Source organism: Heterocephalus glaber, unplaced genomic scaffold (genome assembly GCF_053883595.1).
Source record: "Heterocephalus glaber isolate CG9 unplaced genomic scaffold, H.glaber_assembly_v1.0 deba00001689, whole genome shotgun sequence".
Taxonomy (NCBI): domain Eukaryota; kingdom Metazoa; phylum Chordata; class Mammalia; order Rodentia; family Bathyergidae; genus Heterocephalus; species Heterocephalus glaber.
Genome location: NW_028258414.1, coordinates 3,613,383 through 3,634,470, shown reverse-complemented (window position 1 = coordinate 3,634,470; position 21,088 = coordinate 3,613,383). Strand labels below are relative to the sequence as shown.

At 48.1% G+C, this 21,088-nt stretch overlaps 1 protein-coding gene across 1 annotated transcript in view; it reads left to right on the top strand.

The window, feature by feature from the left end:
* Nucleotides 1-792: 792 nt before the first annotated feature.
* Nucleotides 793-21,088, top strand: part of Anxa2 (annexin A2) — a 38,633-nt gene continuing 18,337 nt past the window's right edge. The window contains exons 1-3 of the mRNA XM_004855718.3: nt 793-896; nt 11,034-11,092; nt 14,435-14,534. Coding sequence (XP_004855775.2) covers nt 11,045-11,092; nt 14,435-14,534 — 148 coding nt within the window. The 5' untranslated portion in view covers nt 793-896; nt 11,034-11,044. The remainder of the gene's footprint in view (nt 897-11,033; nt 11,093-14,434; nt 14,535-21,088) is intronic.

Here is a 21,088-nt window from a genome sequence, read left to right as displayed (position 1 = left end):
AAGCAGGCCTTCGAAGACCAGGGGAAAGGTCTCCGGGATTCCTGGCGAAGGTGTTTGCTGACCCGAGTCTGGATGCAGTATTTACTCACAGGCCACACACACCAGTACGTGTTGGCCAACATGTTGCAATGACTTGGCCGCAGGGCAGGTTAAGAAAGCAAGACCCAGGAAAACTGAGCCTGTGCGCTGGCTGAGCGGATGCGGGAAAACCCGGGCAGTCCCGAAGGAGGGAAGCGAAGAAAGTTCTTTGTTGGAAGCCGGGTTCTGAGCCCTGGGCTGCCCGACTCGCGGGGCCGTGGAGGTGGGGAGGCGCAGAGACGCGGGGCACAGCTGCCTCCAGGAGGAGACCAGGGCGCCTCCGGCGCCTTTGGGGCGCATTCTGGCTCCTGGCTTCTCCTCCTGCCCCAACCCCGGGTCCGGGGGGCCTCCCTGAGTCATCTCCTTGCGCTGCTCCTGCTGGAGACCAAGGGTTCAACTAAATGTGCGTTCAGAGCCAGCAGCCCCCAGCTCAGGGAATCCAGACGTATTTCTTGAAACAAATTTTCCTCCATGACGTCGACGCCTCACTCCCCCTTTTGATAAATGTTCAAGTGACTTAAGCAAGCCAGAGTCTACTGAAGTCCTACTCCCGTCTTCAGCCCAGCCCAGGCTGGGAACTCGACGTGGCACTCGGAAGAGGAATCAGCCCTGACTGGGGCTCCGGGAGGCGGGCGGGGCGCAGCAGGGCGCGGTGCCCGCGGGCCGGGGCGGTGACTCAGGGACCCGGTGGGAGCGCGCGGCTGGGCGGGGCGGGGCGGGCCTGGCCGGGGCGGGAGGAGTGGTGGGTATAAAAGCCCCACCCTGGCCGGCCGCGCTGCTCGGCCTCCGGGACGCTCGCAGCAATCAGCGCGGCCCAGGTAAGCGGGGCGCAGCGCGGTGGCCAAGGCGGGGCCTGGCGGGGGCGCCCATCGGGCCCGGGGTCTGCGGGCGGGTGGGGTCCGAGGCCAGGCGTTCGGGGGACGTCGAGGAGCTGGGGTGCGGGGCAGAGGCCGGGGTCGTGCGCCCCTGAGGTCCTCGCGGGAAGCAGGCCGAGGCCTGCGGGCCTGAGCCGAGGGCGGCGCTGCAGACGCGGGGCGCAGCGGGGCGCTGCGGGGCGCAGGGTGTGGCCCGGAGCCGCAGTCCTGGGCGTCAGTCTCCCTGCATCCGCCCAGAGCCTCCGCCCTGGGCCTGGGTAAAGTCGCCCCCGAGGGCGTCGAGTTACTCCTTGTGCAATTTGGGGCATAACTTCTGTAGAGACTCCCATTGGGGTGCACTCATCCACCCCGGAAAGGAAGCGTCCCCCGCGGCCCTGTGAGGAGGGTGGCCGGACACTGCGACTTCGGTGCGACAGTGAGTCAAACCTGGGGTGCAGAAACGGGCGTGGCCCCTGGTGCAGGGCCTGGGTTCCCCGTTTCCCTATCTAGGAAGGTGGTTTCCGATGCCCATTTTTACTGCCACCCAAATACGGTGATTACTGAAGATTGCAAATCACACGTTCATTCAAAACTATGTAAAGTACACGAAGTGCCATACATGAGGCCAAAAGGCTCTTACTGGTGGCTCTTGGCCATAGGATTTGGAATGCGAAATGAACTCTCCCACGCAAGCAGTGCCGTAGAAGGTGCTTAGGATCCCAGGGGCTAGCCCAGAAAAAACTTGCTGAACTGTATGGTCTCAGAGTGGGGCCTCATTTCTTGGAAGAGGTGGGAGTGCTGGGTGGGTAGGAAGAAGAAATCACTGAAACATTTTTCTGGTTGTTAGTTTTGAGGATGGTCTTGATTAAAATATTTTAATTGAGAAATCGTGTCTTTGTCTGAGCTCTATTTCCTTTTCTCCTCCTCCCCCTCCCCAGATCCATTTCCCTGACACAGCACAGCCTCCTAGCTCTGCTCTGCTCGGGGCCAGTGTAGAGACCACACCCAGCTGGACACGAGCTGATTGAATCAGTATGAAGTTAGGAAGGGTTGGTGGTCCTGAAATCCTCTGCCAGACAGAGTTATGTCTTATAAAAAAGATCAGAATTGAAACCTCTTTCACCTAAAGGGACCTGTTTATAGAGTTTGAGGCTATGGCAGCAAGGAGCAGTAAATAATATAGTAATTAGGCATCATGAAGGGAGATAATCACTGCCACTGGGGCTGGAGAGAGATCTGTGCCCAAGGTGTCAAACATTTCCTGCTTAGCAGTTTCTTCTCTCCTTCTAAGCCCATCCATCATCTAGAAGTCTCAAGGGTTTATCCCAGAGCATCTTTTGCATCTGCAGTGGGAGGATGTGCCCATCTATGCAAATTTTTAAAGCCGGAAGTTTAAGATTTGGTGGCTTGCCTGTGATAGAGCCTGGGGAAATAACTGGCTTGGATACAGAACTCACCCTTGGACTGGAGCCTCAGTATTTAACATTCTGTGTTTGAGCTCTTAAAGTACTCTATTGATTGACATTAGGCCTGTGGCCTCAGCCATTAGTTTCCGGGATAATTTCTGATTTCAGTGGTTTTCCTGGCAGGTGGGTACTCTTCTGTAATTGCTATTGATTTTGAAGGCTGTAGGTTCTTTCTGCACAGGTGGGCATTGGGAGGGGCCTTTGTTCTCAACCTGCTTGTGCAGTGGCTGAGGGACCCCTGAAGCCTTTTTTAATTAAGGGAGGGTGGGCATGTCACAAAAGGAGTCCCAGGCCCTAGTGGACTCTTTTTAGACATCCAGTGGCCCCATAAAATATACAATAACACTGTGGTTTAGCACAGAAGAAACGGACACCCCCCCGCCACACACTCACACACACGCGCACACACACACACAATCCCTGTTCTTTAGACCTTAAATCTAACGGGGACAGAAAGAGGCAAAATAAGTCAATTGTATAGTTAATACTTGGATTTGAAATTTTATATTTTTAGAAATTATTGTTCATTTCCACAGTTGATGGGGCTCATTGTCCCTGTTAACCCACAGTCCTGACCCTTGCATTCAGCTCTTCTCTGGGGATGCATTGTTTAAAGTCTAGGGGCTTAACCTGCCTTTCAGATTTGATTGTTAGAATTAAGTGAGAATTGGATGTTCCTCTTCTTTTGCACTTGGGAATCGTCCTCCTTCTCTTCCCCTGATGCCACACCCATTCTCGTTGGAGGCCACACCAGAGGAAATTCCAGTCCTTTAAAAAAATTCTTTCCGCCCATTCACTGTCTGGGGGCATTTTTCCTTCTCCCGTTGCCAGTGACAGTGCTCCTCTAACTTTTTTTTTTTTTTTTTTTTTTTTGGTACCGGGGATCAAACTTGGGTCCTTGAGCTTGCAAGGCAGGCAGCAGAGCCACTGAGCTAAATCCCCAGCCCAAGTGCTCCTCTAACTTTGTGGAGGGGACAGGTCATCATTTAGGAGCTAGGAGATGTTGCTTGTGATTCTGGGTGCTTGCGCTGAGACTGCCTCCAAATCTCCTTTTAGGATACACCCAGAAGTTTTTTTTTTTTGGTACCAGGGATCGAACTCCGGTCCTTGTGCTTGGGAGGCAGGCGGCAGAACCACTGAGCTAAACTCCTGGCCCCACCCAGAAGTTTTTAAGGCATCTGAGCCAAGTTTTGTTGGGAAATAAGCTCATCACACCCAAGTGGTCTGTGTTCTACTCCCAGGCATTGTGTGGAGTGCTGTGAATCCAGGGAGTGGCCCTGACACAGAACCATTTGTCCACACACTTTGCCTCCATACCACACCCAGACTGCACACTCAGAGCTCGGTGGAAATCAGAGTCCTGGGGCCAGGTGTTCGTCCTACCTCCTTGCTGCCTCTTGGTTACTTTGTGCCTGCAGATGTGGTTATGTTCCTGCATTGTCCTCTGGCAGGGCTGGGACCCAGGCAGCCCTGACCGGACAAAAGTCAGGGTGAGCTGGGGTGGGGCTGCCTGCCACTCACTGTGGTAGAAGGACGCCATTCCTGAGCTATCTGCCAGGCTTTGCAAAGGTGGACAGAGGCTGGGAATTAAGGAATCGAAGCCTCCTGCTAGAAATTCGTGGAACCATCTTTCCACTTAAAAGGTTGAATCTGAGGGAGAAAGGAAATGGAGGGAGGAAGGTATGTTGCAAAAGAAGAAAAAAAAATTAAGCCTTCTAAAATGGAAAGACCCAGTATGTGTAAACCATCTCAGGATGCAACTGAATGCCCACTGTGTGCCAGTCACTGTGCCCGGACCTGTAAGTCAGGAGGCAGGAGTAAGTTAGAGGCCCTGTGGGAGGACATTGTGGGCTTACACACGCAACTCTGTGTTTCACTGACACAAAGCAGGGCATAGAGCAAGGAGGCTGTGTAAGAAAGGTGACATTAGCTAAGATTTTCTGTATCCAAAAGTCCCATTTGGATGTCAGCTGATAGAGCATTCTTGGTGGAGGGAACTGGGTGATTTGGCAGGGCGGGGCTGAGCATGTTTGAAGGAGAGTTAACAGTCTACTCTGATTTCTGTGCAGGCTGTGTGTGTGTGTGTGTGTGTGTGTGTGCAGGTGTCCAAGGAAACACAGGTAAATCCAGAGTGTAGAAGATCTTGAATCTGGAGGTAGACGTTCCTGTGGGCAGCCGGGCCCTGTTGAAAGCACAAGATATAGGCCATAAGACACTTCAGTTGAAGTGTAGACGTGCAGGACTGTATTTCCCAACTCTGAAAGTGCTTCATGCCAAGTGACATCATGGTTCCTGCCTGTCTCTTTCGGCCCACTCCAAACCCTGTCTCAGGAGACTGGCAGAGAGAGGCTCTGGACAGAGCAAGAAGCCACCTGAGGCTGTAGGCAGCAAACAAATATTGATTTAGATCAGGCAGTGAGAGGGACAAGCTAGAGCAGGCCCTGTTGGGCCCCTGCTCCATCTGGTCAAGGCCACTGGGCGGAATTCCAGGGATTCTGGGGAATGACTGGGCCCTATGACTCAGGCTTTAATCAGGACCATAAAACCACGGAGAAAAGAATGTGCTTTCAAGAAGGTTCTGTTAAATAAAGATGATTTAGAGGGGCCGATTTAGGGTGGAGTACAATGGGAACTCTCCTCTCCCTCATTCAAGTATTATTTTTGGCTTGGAATCCCAGCGCAGACTGCAGGGCCCAGGGCAGTACAGAGAGGGCTTTGCTGGGGAAGCCCAGCGCTCCAGCCTCCCACCCCCACTCGTTTTGGCTTAAAACCCTCCTTTGTGTCATCCGCTCTCTGATTGATTCATCGTGGTTGTTAGGGGTCTGTGTTGTGGTAACTCCACAACACTCCAGTTTCGGTAGCCAGTGGGTGGGTGTGTCTCCTCCCCGCACACCAGCCCCGGCGCTACGTGTGTGACCGCCTGTGTGTGTGTGTGTGTGTGTGTGTGTGTGTGTGTGAATTGATATCTGGGCTTTCTGAAGTTGCCTCTTCTTATTCAGTTCAGTGAAACTTGTTTTCACTGTTGACTTTTTTCTAGGTTTGCTGTTTTGTTGTTTCTATTGTTATTCGCTTCAGACTTGTTTTGCCTTCCTATTTGGCAGAGAAGCTAAAACTATTTCCCTTGTACTTTTTCTGTGGTAACTCTGATTTTGGAGGAATACAAAAAAATTTATAGTATCTTTTTCATTTTTAAAAAGGACAAACCCAACTTTAAACAGTATTTGAGTTGTAAGTGATTTACTTTTCAAAAACCCCCAAAATTTCATGACAGCCTAGCTTGGTACCCTAAGATCTTTGCAAGTCAGGTATTAACAGTCTCCTTTGCTAATCCTTGCAAGGACAGAGGAAATGGTTCCCTTCGGTAGGGTGGAGCCCAGCCAGTCTTTCCCCACCCCCACCCCGTAATAGAGGATTTCAGAACCGCGCGAGGTGGGTGTGGCTCTTTCAGTACCGCTCCCTGTTCCTCTCTATTTTATTTTCCTAAACAGATTCAGTTTCCCTGACCAAGCCCCGCTCTAACGAGGCTGGCAGGTACCCATCTGTCCCTGGGAACGAAGGCTGAGGTGCTCATCAACAGATCAAACTGCCTGATAATCTCTCTCTCCTTTGCAAGTTGAAACCGGTTGGCCGCCCGGGTGAGGTCGAAGTGTTAAGAACAGATGGGCAGGCTGCTGTTTCTGGCTTCTGGGGAGAAGTTAGCCTCCGAGGAGAGGATGAGGAGCTAGCAGAGTACAATTGTCTCTGAAAGCGGGTAGATGTCATTTTTAATCCTCAAAAGAATGGGCACACTAAAGGCAGAGGGATTTTGTTGGCTGGAAAATCCAGGCTCCAGAGCTAATGTTTTTGGAGTCCAAGTAAAGGTAAATATGGCGTCACAGCCACGCTGCCGCTCAGGGCTCCAGGACTGCCGAAACCACGCTTAACTGCACGATTCAGACACTTCTTAGGTTACCACATCGGACTCGGTTCCATTTCATATCTGGCCTCTCTTTCTCCACCACCCTGGGGTCTCTGCCCTTCCCACCTCCCCAGGGCTTCCCACATGTCCTGGCTGGATCCTCCCTGGTAAGTCAGGCTCCCAGCCTTGGCATCCGGGACTCTGTGTTGAGCCCTGTGCTGGTCTCTCTGTTAACCCTCTGATCTACCTGTCTTTCTCTCTCTGGGTCTTAATCTTCAGGAAAGAAGGGCTGCAGTAGCAGGGTCTAAAGGGCACTGGCCCAGGCCGGGTCGAGTGCCTCCCATTCGCTGGTGACCCTGGGCTGGCCTGTTTAGTGTCTCCCAGAGGGGCAGGGGCTGTATTCCACAGTTCTGGAGGTGTCTCTCGTAGATCTAAATGTAGGACAGACAGGCCCAGCGTGTGTTTATTTATGGGTTTGCAGATTGACTACTTGAAAATCACCAGTATGTGTAACCTGCATTACTGAAGCCAAGACATTCTCAGTAGTCAAAGGGACTGCATTAAACTAATGTTTTAACCTTGGGAATGGCACACCCAACTGTTTCTCCATTGCCAGGGGGGTTGAGAAAGGGAAGAAGCCAAGGCCGTATTTTCTTTGCCAGGTGAAAATGTGTTTGTGTTAAATCTCATGAAATTCACAATATTTACATGCATACAAGCATGAGCAGGGAGTATTAGTAAGCTTCCTGGGTACTGCTCTGTAGTCACTGTGACTTTGTGGTTATCCTCACGTTGTTTTTTATACAGAATGATTATAAGTGATATAATTGCTCCTCATACAAAACAGCAACACAGTTTTCTAAAGTTTATTTAGCAACTAGAGAGAGCAGTGATGGTGAACCTTTTAGAAACAGAGTGGCCAAACTGCAACCAAAACCCCACTTATTTATCACAAAGTGTCAACAGTGCAATTAAACCCGAAAGCTCCACTGCTAGGGCACCATGCTGTTGTGACTTGGCTTGCGTGCCGACAGAGGGCTCCGAGTGCCCACTGCAGCACATGTGCCATAGGTTCACCACCACTGACTCTTAAGTTTGTGTGTGTGTGTGAGGGGGACTTAGTACGAGCAATGAGACAAGACACACCCCTTCCTGCTGGGAGTCATACCCAGGAGCTTGCAGTTTGAGCACTGGTCACGTGGAGGGCACTTGAAGTATGCTCCTGGGGCCGGGGGTGTAGCTCAGTGGTAGAACATGGCCAGGTCCCTGGGTTCCAACACTGAAAGAAAACATTGCTTGTGCCCTTGAACAGCAGGGGAGAGCTATGTGGAATGGGGCTGTCACTACCCTGTTGGAGTAGATGCCAGAGCAGTGCAGACTTGAGGGACACGTAGACTTGCATTAAAAAGCACGTGGTGGGAGTAAGGCGGTGAGAGAGGAAACAAGAACCAGTTTGCTATAGACAGGAGCAGGGAGTACATGTTTTCGGAAGAGGCAGGAAGCAATGTGGGCCAGGCTCCTTTGCTCAGGAGTAGAGGAAGGGCAGGCTGGGTGCACATGCTCATCTTCGAAGGCAGTTTAATCTACCCGGAAACAACTCTGACTTGCTCTGCTCCCCTGTTTTGTTTCTGTTTTGGGCATTTTCTTAGTTGTTTACCGTAGGACTAGAATTCTGCAAAGCAGCTGATGTCTGCTTTGGTAATGTTCAGGCTGAAAGTAACTGATGTGGCCTCCTGGGTATTTCTGGGCCCAAGTTGAAATCGAAGATTTCTTACCTTATTAAGGGAGACTTTCTGTCTTGCCAAGAAATCTCACACTTAGGCTTGAACAGACCTGGTTACTACACCAGCTTTTGGAATGAGATCGAGTCCTGCTCTGTAAGATCCTGTGGACCACCACCGCTCAATGAACCTAGAATGTGAGCTGCAGATGCAGTTGCGAACATAAAAAAAAGAAATAGGTGAAATTAGCTTTAAATAAAATATTTTATTTATTGTACCATATCCAACATGTCATAGTTATAATATATAATCAGTATAAAAACTACAAATGAAAGATTTTCCGTATTCCATCTTGAAAATCTGTATGTCCTTTGTATTTAGAGCACATCTCAGTTTGGCCTGGCCACATTTCAGATGCCTGCTGGCCACATGGGGCTGGTGGCTGGTGCAGTGGACAGCTGAGTTATAGGACAAGACATTTTTAAAAATAGACTTATTTGTTAGGCAGTTAGAGGTTCACAGCAAAACTGAGCAGAAAGTACAGGGAGCACCCTGTCCTCTCTACCCGATCCCCAACTCACAGCCTTCTGCCTATGGGCATTTGACACCGGGGGAATGTATGATAGAATCAGTGGATCTGTATTCAAATGTCACCATCACCCCAAGTCCGTAGTTTTATTAAGGTTCACTCTTAGTGTTGTGCATTCTTTGGATTGTGACTAATGTATAATGACATGTATCCATCATTATACTATCACATGGAATAAATTAACTGCCTAAAATTCCCCCATACTCCATCTACTCATCCCTCCCTCTCCCCAAACCTTGGCAACCACTGGTCTTGTTACTGTCTCCATAGTTTTGCTTCTTCTGAAACATTATGCAGTTGGAATCATTCAGTATGTAGTCTTTCCCAATTGGCTTTTTTGCTTAAAGTCCCTCTATGTTTTCTCAGGATTTGATAGTTCATTTCTTTTTAGCACTGAATATTTCATTTTCTGGGTGATCTGTAGCTTACTTATAGAGCAAGATTTTTACCATACAGAATGATAACTCTTGAGCAGGACATATTGGCAAGAGGAGAGGAACAGCCCAAGAGTTGTGGGTGTGGGCCAATTGGAATGGCTTTGATCGACTTCCTTTTTGCCTGCTTTAAAACACTCCTGTGAACCAGGTGCGGCGGCACATGCCTGTAATCCTGGCAATTTGAAAGAATCTCAAGCTTGAGGCCAGCCTACGCAATTTAGATGGACTTTGTCTCAAAGTAAAATTCAAAGAGGGCTGGAGATGTAGCACAGTGCTAGGGCACTTGCCTAACATGAGTGAGGCCCTGGGTTTAATTCCTAGCATTACAAAAAACAACAACAACAACAAAAAAAAACAAAACAGATGTGAATATCAAGAAGAGAGGAGAGAAGTCGGGATAAAAATCTTCCAGAAATACATGTATAACCACAACTAAAGGTGGATCTTCTCTTATATCTCCTCATGTCCCAACCTGTACAGGGTCCAGAATCTGCTTAGTATAAAATGCTCGTACAAATTAGCAGATGTCTTACTGGGCATGGTAGTGTATGCCTGTGATCCCAGCACTCAGGAGGCTAAGGCAGGAAGATCGCCATGAGTTTGAGTCCATCTGAGCTACTACATTGTGAGTTTAAGACCACCCTGACTTACATAGCGAGCGAGATGCCATCTCAAAAATAAATGAATAAATAAAATAAAATAAACTGGCAAATGTCCATGTCAAATACTCTCCAAATCAGTACTATGAACATGTTTAGACTAAGAAAATAATTTGGAGAAAATAGGAAGGTGAATTTCCATACAACCATTTCCTTGATCAGAGAACTTTTTTTTTGGTACCGGGGCTCGAACTCAGGTCCTTGCACTTGCGCAGCAGTCGGTAAAACCACTGAGCTAAATCCCCACCCAATCAGAGAATATTAAGCAAAAAGAAACCTCAGCAGGAGTTTCTGTCATTTAAATGTTGTTCCTGACTCTTTCAGTATACTCCTCTGCCCTGTTTGGTTAGTTTTGGGGTGATTATGCAGAATGACCTATCTTGTCTCAATTGAAGTACACTTACTGGCATTTGGGGTGGCAGTTCTGAAAACTAAGCAGTGCTGGAAAGGCAATTTATCAGGCTGTGGGGACACTGGCCAAGGAAGTAAATGTATTGGCTGGGAGAAGAGGACTTCATTTCTACCATTTTTGAATCTTAAATACAAGACGTTCCGTTCTCTATGGGATGAGTCAATATGAGAAAAAACATTGTCTTTCTCATAAACAGTTCTGTACTTTCTTAGCATCATTGGACTCAGGAAACAATTATGGACCTAATAATACAGGGGTCCGCTTAGGAATGGGCTGCATGAAAATGCTGTTGATTTCAGTTCACACCTGTGGTTCTCAGGCCTTTCTCCATATGTTAAATTACTTGTGAGATATGCGGAAGTCATGACAAGTTTGACAAACTTACCACTCTGAGAAGTTAGAAGACTCAACTCTATCCTTCTGACCAAGTTGTATTAGCCTCCGGGGCCTTTTGTTTTTTCACTCACAGATAAGTCTCTCCAGGTTCTGTTTGTTCACAGCAGGACTGTCTAGTTTAGTTTTGTTTTTTGGTATGGGGATTGAACTCAGGACCTTGCGATTGTGAGGCAGGCGGAGGAACCACTGAGCTAAATCCCCGGCCCTAGTTTTGTTTTTTGTTTTTTTGTTTTTTGGTATGGGGATCCAACTCAGGACCTTGCGCTTACGAGGCAGGCAGCAGAACCACTGAGCTAAATCCCTGGCCCTAGGACTGGCTAGTGTAGTAGCCCATCCCAAACCTAAGGAAAATCACTGCTCAGTTTTCATTTTCCCAAGCATTAGATGGGAATCTATTCCAAAAAACTGCTCTCATATCCTCAGATGAAATGGTCCAAGAAGTAGAAATTAGTATAATGAATCTCTGCTTTGGAGGAAAGGAAAACCTCTTTATAAAGACTTTTTGTTGTACTTTTTTTTTCAGCTTCGTTCAAAATGTCCACTGTTCATGAAATTCTATGCAAGCTCAGCTTGGAGGGTGATGTAAGTATAACATTTTTCACTTTGTAATTTTTGAAGATTGGGAATCTCTGCCCAGTTGTGCTGTTTCCCTGCATATCTAAGGAAAGTGGACCCCAATTTCCAGCATTATTGGGTCCCTCCTCTTCCCCATTACTGTAGCTGTTGGAGTTCAATTTGAAAAAAATGTTACAGCACTAAAATCTTTGGTATCACATTAAAATTGGACAGAGTTAGAGAAACCAGGATAACTAGAATTACATTCTGCCATATTTATCATTTCAGTGGTAATCATCGTTATGATAATATGTGATATTTTTATGTCATGCTTGTAATTTTATTTGTGTTTATCATATGCTTCAACTGTATCAAAAAATGGTTCTGCATCTTCTAGACTTCTACAATGTCCAGGAAGTTATTCCAGACAAGAACCTACACCTTTCTTTTTAAAATTTAGCACCTGGCAAAGCTTTTCTCCAAAAAAGCCAGGATGTTTCTTCTTTCTTTCTTTTTTAATGAAATTACTATAATTCATCATGTTTTGGTTTGGCTGTCAGGGAGCTCAGAATTCAATTTATCTTTCACAGGAAATATGTGAACCTGGAACGTCTGCTTCTTTCTTTCATAATTAACAGTTTTAAAGCTATATATAAACAATTGCAGCTACTTTCAGAATCAAGTGGAATATACATTATGAATATAGAAATGTCTAATAAGGACCATGTGTCTTCCAGGCCTTCTTGGCAGAAATAGCTCCTACAAAAACTCAGCATTGACATAGTTTATAAGCCATATCCTGTAGACATTTCAAAATACACTCTCATTCAGGTGAAACTTCAAAGAATCCCTCAAAGGAACTGACAAGAACGTGGGTCACATGGTACAACATCCTCTATGTTGTCTCTGCCTATTGCTGTCAAAATGCTCAGATGAATGGGTCAGAGCAAGCCCTGCTGGTTTGGAGATAAAGCCTGTCTAACAGGGTTTATTTTTGCATTTTAAAGTCTTTCTTCTTCTGGGAACTTGTGCTGTCTGTTATTGGCAATGATATAAGCTGCATGTTGAGGCCTGGATGCATGCAGGAGTTAGGTGATTTGTTTCTGTAATGGATTTGATCTTTAGATTGTTTTTAGTATGAGTTACATGAGAGCTATTAGGTCCCTCTGAGAGTTTCTCTACTTCAGTATGATATGTTTCTCCGAGTTGAGAGATGGAAATCATACGAAAATGTCACTGATCCCCAACATTTTAAGGGCAGAAAAGATCACTTTTGGCCCAGTAACTTAATTTTTTTGGGAAACAGGGTCTTGTTATATAGCCCAGGCTGGCTTTGAACTTGCAGTGGTAACGTAATTTTTTTTTTTTTTTTGTACTGGGGATCGAACTCTGGTCCTTTGGCTTGTGCAACAGGAGGCGAAACCACTAAGCTAAATCCCCGGCCCCAGTAACTTAATTTTTTGATGAGTGCATTTTGTAGCTAAAAGGTCTAATTGTTCATTTAATTGTTTCTACAGATACTGTAAACTAACATAAAACTTTTACCAAATTATTCTTGTTTTGGGATACAGTGATATACCTGATAAAGCCCCGTTTGTGGCTTGAGGCTAGACTTACCACCTTGGTAAATTAGTAACTGACAGCCCTGTTAATAAATAGGAAAATATTTTTCCTTAGGTTTCCGCCCACATTTTGTAGCCACCATAGTAAATACAGTACATATTTCACAACAGCACTTCGGTTTTGTATTTCCCTGAATGGTTGTTCCATTTCCATTGAGTTATTCTTCTGGAAAGTTTAAGTAGTGAAATTAGATTAAACATGCTTTGGTAATCCATTTCTCTTGCAAGATTGTAAGTGTTTACCAGGTTTGTCATTTGGCCAATGCATTTGGAAATGTGTATCTAACCCTGGAGCTTAGATTCCTGCCATATCCTGGGGGACCTTTGAGAGACTGGCATCTTGGTTGCCTCCCATGTAACCTCGTGGCTGTAAAGTGGAATGGTGGGCTGGGTGTGGTGGCGCACACCTGTGATCCCAGTGCTTGGGAGGCCGAGGCAGGAGGATCACAAGTTCAAGCCCAGCATGGGCTATGCAGTGCATTGGAGGCCAATCTGGACTACATAGTGAGACCCTGTCTCAAAACAACAGCAACAAAAATTATAAACTGGATGGTGCGGGTGCTGGGCTGGATGGGTGTGGGGCCTAAAGGAGGGGTAGGTGGGGCTACTCCTTACAAAAGCTGAGCCAGGCGCTGCTGTCACTTGACATGGGCTGTGGATGGCACAGGTGGCGCTGGGGGCATTGCAGGATGGGACTGTGGGGACGGCTTTGCTGCCATCAGCCAGCCAAAGCCCCAGTGTCTACCCTTCCCTTGGGACAGGATGCAGGGATTAGGGACCCAGAGGCAGCTTGAATCCCTGGAGAGGAGAACTGATAGGGAAGCCGTCCTCACTGCAGTGAGGTGGGTGGGTGGACAGAGCTCTCATCTATCAACCTAGGAAGAGTCAGGGGCTTTGATAGGCTCAGAAAAGGAAGAGGGGACGGCTTGACAATGTGATCAAAGCGCTAGGCAGAGTGGTAGGTGGAACGGACAGAGTTGAAGAAGGTAGTAGAAGAGCAAAGGAGAGTGGGAAGCTGGAGCTTGGCCAATCAAAGCGGACGTGGGTTGTCTCCCCAGACACCTTGGTGCCACTGTGGTGGCCAGAGTAGGGGATGGAGCAGGATTTCCTCTGCTTACCTGATAGAGACAAACATGTAAGCACTTTACATTTGCTTCCTCTCTCTCTCTTTCTCTGCCTCTGTCTCCCCCTCCCTCCCTCTCTCTCTCTCTCTCTCTCTCTCTCTCTCTCTCTCTCTCTCTCTCTCTCTCTCTCTCTCTCTCTCTCTCTCTCTCGATGGGAGTCTTGCTGAGTTTCTCAGGCTGCTCTGGAACTCCAGATCTTCCTGTCTCAGCCTCCAAGTAGCTGTGATTTACATTTGCTCTTTAAAGATTTGAGAGCTCAGTAGTTTGGGCCCAGGGGACATTCATATGCCTGTAACAAAAACTAGGCAAAACATACTAGTCATTCAGGGATTTTCGCATTTCAGCTTCTTTTGAATTGTTGCTAGATCAGTGATCACAACCTTCCTGAATAAATGCTGGCCTCAGGTCCCCAGCTTGGCAGTCACCAGTTTCGTGCTCTCAACTAAAAGTAGGAGCAGAAGTACAAATGCAGACAGCACCATGGTTAATACTGACTTACCTGGGTTCCTGGAGTAAGAATGGTTCGGGTTGCTAACAGAAACAGAGAATCCGCTTTGGGAACTGATATGGAGCGAGCGATGTTCGTGTGTGTGTTTTTGAGAGTGTTTGTGTTTCGACCTCAGCACTCGACACCCTCAAGTGCATATGGATCTGTCAAAGCCTACACCAACTTTGACGCCGAGCGGGATGCCCTGAACATCGAGACGGCCATCAAGACCAAAGGTGAGTGACATGAAGCATCCTCCTCTCCCCCCCAAGGACTCTGTGGGTCCTCTCTGTCCTCTAGCAAACCCCTCTGCTTTGGTTGTTTGAGGTCCCGTGGGCCTTTAAGGGCGTGGAGCCAGACCTAGGCGGCTGCTCTCTTTTGGCTTTGCTCTTAGGCCACTGTCGGGTGGGAATGATCCGGGCCCCCTTTAGCCCTGAAGGGACACTCCTGCACTCATCCTCGAGCCTGCAGCCCAGATCGGAAGGACTGTCTGACCACGAGCTTTCTTCCAGTTCTGGATGAGTGGGAGGCGGCCAGGACACATAAAAGCAAATACAGCATTTAATTGAATGGGGTCGGACAGGAACTTGTTGGGGTCATCATGTCTTGCAGATGCGCAGCCCTTTTGGCTTGTGTTAGTGAAGCAACCTTCGGGTTGCCCCACACCCCGATTCCCTGAAATCGACCATTGCTATGGTCATTCTCAGGGTTCCCCAGTTTCTTCTTTTGGACAAAGCACTTCCTTCCACCATGAGACAGGAAGGAGAGTAGGCAAATCCACCTACACCCCATGGTTCTAACAGAACCCTAAGCAGCCTTACTTTCCAGGAGACACATGGGCCACCTCCCAGTGGCTGGCAGCTCTGCTACAGGGGGGATGTTGTGAAGGATTCTTGTTAGACCTGTAAGAAGTCTTCTTTTTTGGAGATTTTACTTTACTTGTCTTGTGCTAGGGATTGAACCCATGGTTACTCTACCACTAAGCCACATCCTTAGCTTACTTTATTTCTATTTTGAGATAAGGTCTTGCTGGATAGCCCAGGTTGGGCTCAGACTTGGATCCTCCTGTCTCAGCCTCCTGAGTGCTGGGATTGCAGGCATGCACCACCACCCTTGGATTTTGGTGCTTTTTAAATGAATTCTTGTCAGAAGTCATAATCAGAACGTAAGCCTAAAATCTAAAGGGCTGTCTCACTACAGTTAGTTCTAGTCAGAGGAGTAATCCTGGATTATTCACATGCTGGCTCTCCACTGGCTAATGATCCAACTCCAAGGGCTCTCTGACTCTCCGTTTCCTCACCAGCAGAGTGGAGCTAAGGAGCCCACATCACACAGTTATTGTGAAATAGGAAGCACTTGGTAGACAGTGCTTGAAATTGAAACAGGCAGAAGCCAGGCTTCTAGGAGGGACACGCCTGTAATCCCAGCGCTCTGGGAGGCTGAAACAGGAGGATCAAAAGTTTGAGTGCAGCCTGGGAAACTTTGTGAAAATCCCCAGTGGCATAAGACAAGAAGGAAAAGCCATAGAGACACAGGAACCACATGCCTAAAACTTGCCCTCCTTCACTAGCGGGTGTGCCTGGGTACTCGTGTCCCAGTGCCCTTGGCAAATGACTTCAGAGCTTAGCAGTTGACTCATTTGACAGAGATGGTACCTTTGACGGGCTGAGACAAAGGATGTTTTCACCCATCCTGAGAGCTTTTGGATCACTGGAATGTAAAGATTGCACAAATGAACTGCGATCATTACAGAAGCTCTCTTGTTAATAAAAATACCTTCAGGCCCTTTCTGAGTGAGTAGAAAAATACTGTAGTTCCCAGGCAGAAGTCTGGTGGGGGACCTTGGGATTCCTGCATTCCGGTTTGGTCAGAAGTAGCTGACACATTGTGATTCTCACCCAGCACTTCGGGAGAGTCGGCTTAGGTGAACTTCAGAACCACCGCTGATGGAATATCCCACCTGGCCACTTTGTGGGTGATGCAGCCCAGGGCTGATGTGCCCCGTGTCTACTGCCCCCGGCTCCTGCTGGGATTTGAACTCAGCTCTGCCTGGCTCCGGGCTCCACGCATGGGCTCTCAGGCACCACATGTGGCACCCAGCTGTTGGGATCAGAATTATTCTCTGAGCCTTGAACTATTTCCAGGCAGGAAAAATGTTGCCTAGCTGCGATCCTGTGGTCATCTGATAGCTTCACATTTGTCACACAGCATTAGTTAGGTCCCCTGGCTCTTGCTTTTTTTCCATCCTTAATGTTCAGCGTTTTTCACTTAGGACCACTTTTTATTTACTTATATTTGATGCCCAGTGATTTTAGAGAGTAACTTTTCTGGAGTTATGTCCATTGGTCATTCAGATTAATTTCAATATTGTCAGTTAAAAGTAAACTTAAATCCTTTTAGGAAATGCTTGGAAAGAAAGAATATCGTATCCATAAGAGCTCAGTGTACTGTTGCATGTTAATATCAGCCTGTCCGTGACAATGAAAACCTGGATATATCATTCAGTTGAGGAGTGCTAAGTAAGTCACTTCAGGATGTCTGAAGAATATCAAGTTGATATGAAAACTTGTTTATGAGCCGGGTGTGGCAGTACACACTGTAATTCCAGCACTTGGAGGGCTGAGGCAGGAGGATCACTGTGAGTTCAAGGCCAGCCAGGGCTCCATAGTGTATTCAAGGCCAGCCTGAACTACGGAGTGAGACGTGAGACCCTGTTTCAAAAAACCAAAAAAACCTGCGCAAGCGTAAGGACCCGAGTTCAATCCCTGGTACCAAAAAAACCCAAAAAACAAAAAACCCCCAAAAAGGGGGGGGCATTGGTAATAGAGGTATAGAATTATGGGTGGATAATTGATTTTGGCCTTTCTTATGCTTTCAGTATGTTCTGTATTTTCCAAGTTCCCTGGATTGACCTATAGTGAAAGGCAGGGAACTTAAAAGCAGAACGAACTGGCCAGTGGGAAGGGAACCACCATTCTGACCCCTCCTCCTTGGCCCTGACTGTTTCCGGATAACTGAGGTCCCTTGTGATCTGGGTGTCACTAAGGTGCTCCTCCCATACCCGGGCCGGTCCCACCCAGCACTCTTATCAGGTGCTAGTCTTTCCTTGATATCCGAGACAGCAAAGGGGAAAGGCAAAGGCTCACACAGACACAGGGCAAAGACCCATGGGTAGTGTCCACGGCCTCCCCTGCCAGATAAGGTGTGTGTACCCCTGCGGAGTGCAGGGTGGGGGCTCCCTCTGGCGCCCTGCTGTCCCTGTTTCTCTGTGGTGGGAAGGAGAGGTGGGTGAGTTAGTGAACCCAGTGCTATTCAGCACCCACCGTGGGGGCAGAGATCTGGGGTGATGCCACCGAATTGGTGATGAGGTCCCTAGGAGCTCGGGCCTCCCTGTCCTGTCTGGTCGCACCTGTCTGAGCTACACCTTGCAGATTTTCTCTCTAGCTTCGCCCTCTGGCTCTGTCCCTCTCTTCCATGCCCCAAACCTGGCCCCACTCAGGTGTGGCCCTTCTGCAGGCTCTCGTCCCTCCCCTGACTTCTCCTCCTACCTTTCCTCCTCCCATACAGCTCCTATTACACTGCACTGTCAGACTGTTTACTTCTGGATTTGTCTCTGCTTAAGGGCAAGGACTTTCTTTCATTAACCTTTTTTAATGCTTGGGCCCATGAGACTGCGAGAAGGTAAAACTTTAAACCCAGATAGCAGTCAGAGGGCCCACAGGTAGGTACTGTAGCACACAGAGGATTGTTCCAGCAACTGGATGGCATCCAGAAGGGGTAAGAGTCCCCTGGTGAGCTTGGCTCTGTAGTCGCTAATGCCATTTGGTTCTCTCTCTCTCATGGCCCTGTCCCTTGTCTGGTGGGGGTGTCCAGAACGATATCCGGGCCTCACAGTGGCCGCTTTGTGCGTGCTCTGGCCTGAGGTAGTCCCTGCAGCCACTTATGTTAATTTAGGTCTAGTGAGCAACCGAGTTAAGCCATGCCAAAGTAGTAATATGCTTAATTAACAAGAGATTTCTGAGATTTAATCTGCAGGAGTCTCTCGGTCTAGATTGGCCTTGGGTTAAATATATACAGTGGCGTGTACAACACAGCTGTGAATGGTTTACCATATGGGTCCAAATAACTAGGAAGGAAAGTCAGCTAAATTGGAAAAGGACAAATCTAGAGTCCATAAAATAGGCTGTAATTAGCGGCAGCGCAACCCCAGAGTCAGCGTGAGTGCCGATGAACGGGAAGAGCTTTAGTTTCTCTGGAAGGGGTGGTTCTGCCATCACCACTGACTTCAATTTTAGCAGCTTTTGTATTCTCGGGAAGGGGAGAGTGAAAGCAGGCGATTTCCCACTTCTCATAAGAACAGCTATTGCAGGAAAACTACAGCCCACTTCTGCACTTCTTTCTTCTACTTCTCAAATGGAACTGCTTAAGGTTTCCAGCATGGCCCGGACCCTAACATCCTATCCCACTGTTTCTCTTTTTCTCCCTGTACTGGGAATTCAACCTGGAGTGGAAGCACTGTGCTGCCTCTCCAGCCCTTTAGATTTTTTGTTTTGAGACATGCTCTTGCTAAATTGTCCAGGCTGGCCTTGAACTTGTGATCCTCCTGCCTTGGCCTCCAGGATAGCTGGGGGTTAGCTGGGATCTTAGGTGTGTCACCGTGCCCCCCAACAACAGGTATTTTGGTTTCACGTGCGCCTGCAGACACATTTAATCAGTGGAGCCCGGAATAGGGGTACATTTTCATGCAGGAGGCAGGGAAGAGGAGGTTCTTGCCCATAAAAGTGGGGTGCAAGGAGCCAAACCTGGAAGAGCCTGCCAGGGTGAAGGTCCTGTCTGCCAGAAAGGCCTCAGGACTAGCGCTGCCCAGTGCCTCTCCTTGTCCCTGAGGTGCCGCAGAGACCCGGGCTTCCTGTGGCCAAGGCTGTCCTTAGTTTACCCTTTCTCCACTTTCGAGGCCTATGCTGAGTCGCAGCGTCTGTTCTCTGCAAGCACAGGATTCTTTGGAATGGATTCGTGTAGCCGTGTAGGTGCTCAGCCCCAGCCAGGTGGCCGTGGCACACACTGGGAGGGCTCCCTGGTCCCTTTCTCATCATGGACATCACTGTCATCGCCTGCCCCTTCCTGGCCTTTCCTTCCTTGTAGAAAATATTACCTCTTTTCCTGGAGGAAATCCAAATACCAGTTTACCCAGGGACCAGGACAGAACCAGATTCTTATCTGGTGTCAGCAATGCTAAGTACTGAGTTACGGGCAGGGGTGGGGCAGACTGGTTTCTCTTGGATCTGTTCAGAACTTTTCTTTCCTGTCTCATGGGGTGGATGGAATAGCATGGCTGATTGATTGGTTGCTTGATCGAGGCAGGGTCTCACTATGTAGTCCAGACTGGCCTTGAACTTGTGGTCCTCCTGCCTCAGTCTCTTGAGTGCTGGGATTACAGGCATGTGCTGCATGTACATACAGGCTGTTATGTGCATTTTCTATGTGTTCCTTTGTTTATAATTTGATTTGATTTCAGTCTCCTATTTTGTGTTTTCCTGCTGGTCCTTTAGACCATTTCACAATCATACTTAACGTGTGGAAGGCAGACAGGGTTGTAGATTATTTACATATCCTGTAAAATTACCAAATAGATGAGGCCATAAGTCCTTTCTGAGGTTCAGAGCTGAGGTGAGATCAGAGCAGAATGGGAATAAAAGAAACTTGATTTCTGGACCCAGACTTCTTGAGCACTTAGCTATGCCAGGCTTTCTTCCGAGTTCCCCAGTGCCATTCTGTGCAGTATATTTTCTCTCCTGTCTCCCCAGAAGTTGCCAGAGTTTACCCTGTAACAGGACCACTACTCTCAAATGTGCTGATGGCCAAAGTGCCCCCCTTCTTTGTGCCCTGTGGTTTCATAGACAAAATTAAAGGGAGACGGGGTGGGGGGAGTGGTCTGTGCAGACACGCTGAGAGAAGCCAGCAGCATGTTCCCCAGCGTTCCCCTCAGCCAGTCAGTCTTCTGCACCAGGTGGTATAAATTATCACAGTGTCTGTTTTATGGGGTGAGAAAGGTGGGCATTGAAGTGAACCATGCACCCCAAGATCTCATAGGTCTGGGTCCCCTGTGCTTACCAGAGCACCCCATCTTTGCTTGCCAACCTTGCACCCATCACTCACTGTTGTTCCTGGATGGTCCACAATTACCTGCTGCCCACTAACCGTGAGTGCCCTCCTATGTACTGAATCGTAAGCTTAGCTCTGGACACTCGACCATTCCAAGGCCTTGCTAGGAGCTAGATGGAGGGTGTCAGGCGAAAAAGTGTCCCAAGTTTCAATTCAAAGGTGCAATCATGACTCATATAAATACAAGATGAACGTGTGCCAAATATTAATTCATTAAGGTAAGGCTAGTTTATAGGGAGATTTGGGAGATTGGAATTTTACAGGCACCCAGGAAAGAATGTTGGAATAAGATGTTGGCTTGATACAGGACTGTTAATGTCCCACAGGGCAGTGAACCATGTTTGGGGTTATCTTTAACCTGGAGCAAGGTCTGTATGTAAGCATAAATCCTACAGAGTCTGTGCCTAGGTTCGTAGGAAGTGGTGAGGCAAGGCAGGCGGCGCACCCCAGAGAATGGGTCCAGGGGCCAGCGAGACCAGGGCTGGCATGGTGTGCCTCCGGGCCCTGAGCCTCTGTCTTGCTGCGGACTTGCTCCTGTGACCTGGAGTGGGACTCTGCCTTTGGAGCCTTGGTTTTTTGTACAATGAAGATGACAGCAACACCCACCTCTCTTGATTATAATAAAAAT